General features: G+C 53.6%; 1 protein-coding gene across 1 annotated transcript in view; it reads right to left on the bottom strand.

The window, feature by feature from the left end:
• slc9a5 (solute carrier family 9 member A5) overlaps positions 1–2,500 on the bottom strand; it is a gene marked incomplete at its 5' end in the record, with an annotated part of 19,300 nt that overhangs the window by 11,030 nt on the left and 5,770 nt on the right. Inside the window, 2 exons of the mRNA XM_078244664.1 lie at positions 4–93; positions 2,447–2,500. The exon at positions 2,447–2,500 is cut by the window's right edge and continues 149 nt beyond it. Coding sequence (XP_078100790.1) covers positions 4–93; positions 2,447–2,500 — 144 coding nt within the window. The remainder of the gene's footprint in view (positions 1–3; positions 94–2,446) is intronic.

Below are 2,500 nucleotides of genomic sequence, written 5' to 3' on the forward strand. Positions count from 1 at the left end.
GACCCTCTCGTGTATCTCCTCGTTGATGGTCGGCTTCCTGCTGGTGGAGCGAGGGACTTTGAGCCAGTTGACCAGAGGTTTGATGGTCAGACCCTGATAGAGAGACAGAGAGAGAGAGAGAGAGAGAGAGAGAGAGAGAGAGAGAGAGAGAGAGAGAGACAGAGAGAGAGAGAGAGAGAGAGAGAGAGAGAGAGAGAGAGAGAGAGAGAGAGAGAGAGGGAGAGAGAGAGAGAGAGAGAGAGACAGAGAGAGAGAGAGAGAGAGAGAGAGAGAGAGAGAGAGAGAGAGAGAGAGAGAGAGAGAGAGAGAGAGAGAGAGAGACAGAGAGAGAGAGACAGAGAGAGAGAGAGACAGTTGTTTAAAAATAATAATATCATCCGGTAAAAACAAGCTCCTCATCAACAACAGAACAAACAATTAAAACACCAACGCTGTTTAAAAGCATCGATGTCTCCAATGTGTTTATAAAACCTGACCTCTAACCAGAGTCTGGCCCTGATGTTGCAGAGCCAGACTGTCCCGGTCTCCTGCCCCTCTCTGTTCTGATGTTGCAGAGCCAGACTGTCCTGGTCTCCTGCCCCTCTCTGTTCTGATGTTGCAGAGCCAGACTGTACTGGTCTCCTGCCCTCTCTGTTCTGATGTCGCAGAGCCAGACTGTCCCGGTCTCCTGCCCCTCTCTGTTCTGATGTTACAGAGCCAGACTGTCCCGGTCTCCTGCCCCTCTCTGTTCTGATGTTGCAGAGCCAGACTGTCCCGGTCTCCTGCCCCTCTCTGTTCTGATGTTGCAGAGCCAGACTGTCCTGGTCTCCTGCTCCTCTCTGTTCTCATGTCGCAGAGCCAGACTGTCCTGGTCTCCTGCCCCTCTCTGTTCTGATGTTACAGAGCCAGACTGTCCCGGTCTCCTGCCCCTCTCTGTTCTGATGTTACAGAGCCAGACTGTCCTGGTCTCCTGCCCCTCTCTGTTCTCATGTCGCAGAGCCAGACTGCCCTGGTCTCCTGCCCCTCTCCGTTCTGATGTTGCAGAGCCAGACTGTCCTGGTCTCCTGCCCCTCTCTGTTCTCATGTCGCAGAGCCAGACTGTCCGGTCTCCTGCCCCTCTCTGTTCTGATGTTGCAGAGCCAGACTGTCCCGGTCTCCTGCCCCTCTCTGTTCTGATGTTGCAGAGCCAGACTGTCCTGGTCTCCTGCCCCTCTCTGTTCTCATGTTGCAGAGCCAGACTGTCCTGGTCTCCTGCCCCTCTCTGTTCTGATGTTGCAGAGCCAGACTGTCCCGGTCTCCTGCCCCTCTCTGTTCTGATGTTACAGAGCCAGACTGTCCCGGTCTCCTGCCCCTCTCTGTTCTGATGTTGCAGAGCCAGACTGTCCCGGTCTCCTGCCCCTCTCTGTTCTGATGTTACAGAGCCAGACTGTCCTGGTCTCCTGCCCCTCTCTGTTCTGATGTTGCAGAGCCAGACTGTCCTGGTCTCCTGCCCCTCTCTGTTCTCATGTCGCAGAGCCAGACTGTCCTGGTCTCCTGCCCCTCTCTGTTCTGATGTTGCAGAGCCAGACTGTCCTGGTCTCCTGTCCCTCTCTGTTCTGATGTTGCAGAGCCAGACTGTCCTGGTCTCCTGCCCCTCTCTGTTCTGATGTTGCAGAGCCAGACTGTCCTGGTCTCCTGCCCCTCTCTGTTCTGATGTTACAGAGCCAGACTGTCCTGGTCTCCTGCCCCTTCTCTGTTCTGATGTTACAGAGCCAGACTGTCCTGGTCTCCTGCCCCTCTCTGTTCTGATGTTGCAGAGCCAGACTGTCCTGGTCTCCTGCCCCTCTCTGTTCTCATGTCACAGAGCCAGACTGTCCCTGGTCTCCTGCCCTTCTCTGTTCTGATGTTGCAGAGCCAGACTGTCCCTGGTCTCCTGCCCCTCTCTGTTCTCATGTCACAGAGCCAGACTGTCCTGGTCTCCTGCCCCTCTCTGTTCTCATGTCACAGAGCCAGACTGTCCTGGTCTCCTGCCCCTCTCTGTTCTCATGTCACAGAGCCAGACTGTCCTGGTCTCCTGCCCCTCTCTGTTCTGATGTTACAGAGCCAGACTGTCCCGGTCTCCCTGCCCCTCTCTGTTCTCATGTCACAGAGCCAGACTGTCCTGGTCTCCTGCCCTCTCTGTTCTCATGTCACAGAGCCAGACTGTCCTGGTCTCCTGCCCCTCTCTGTTCTCCACCCTGTTCTTTCTGCTGATGGGAATCGCCATTTTAGCTGCACCTGAAAGGTAGTTCAGCTCCCTTAATAAGTAAAGTAAGTAATCAGTAAAAACGACATCAAAAAGACTAAACCATGTCAAAAGAGAGAGGACAGTTCACACAGTTTTTTTGATGAATCGGTCAGAGTGAGGTGTTAAAATAATAACCTTTTTTCATGCTTTTAGAAACCGTTTCGGCGAGTCTTTCTGCACAGGAAGTGATGTCATTCCTACCTGGAACATGACGGTAAAGAAGACGACCACGATCGTCGTAGCGACAAAGTAATC

The sequence above is a fragment of the Sander vitreus genome, unplaced genomic scaffold (assembly GCF_031162955.1).
Source record: "Sander vitreus isolate 19-12246 unplaced genomic scaffold, sanVit1 ctg281_1, whole genome shotgun sequence".
Taxonomy (NCBI): domain Eukaryota; kingdom Metazoa; phylum Chordata; class Actinopteri; order Perciformes; family Percidae; genus Sander; species Sander vitreus.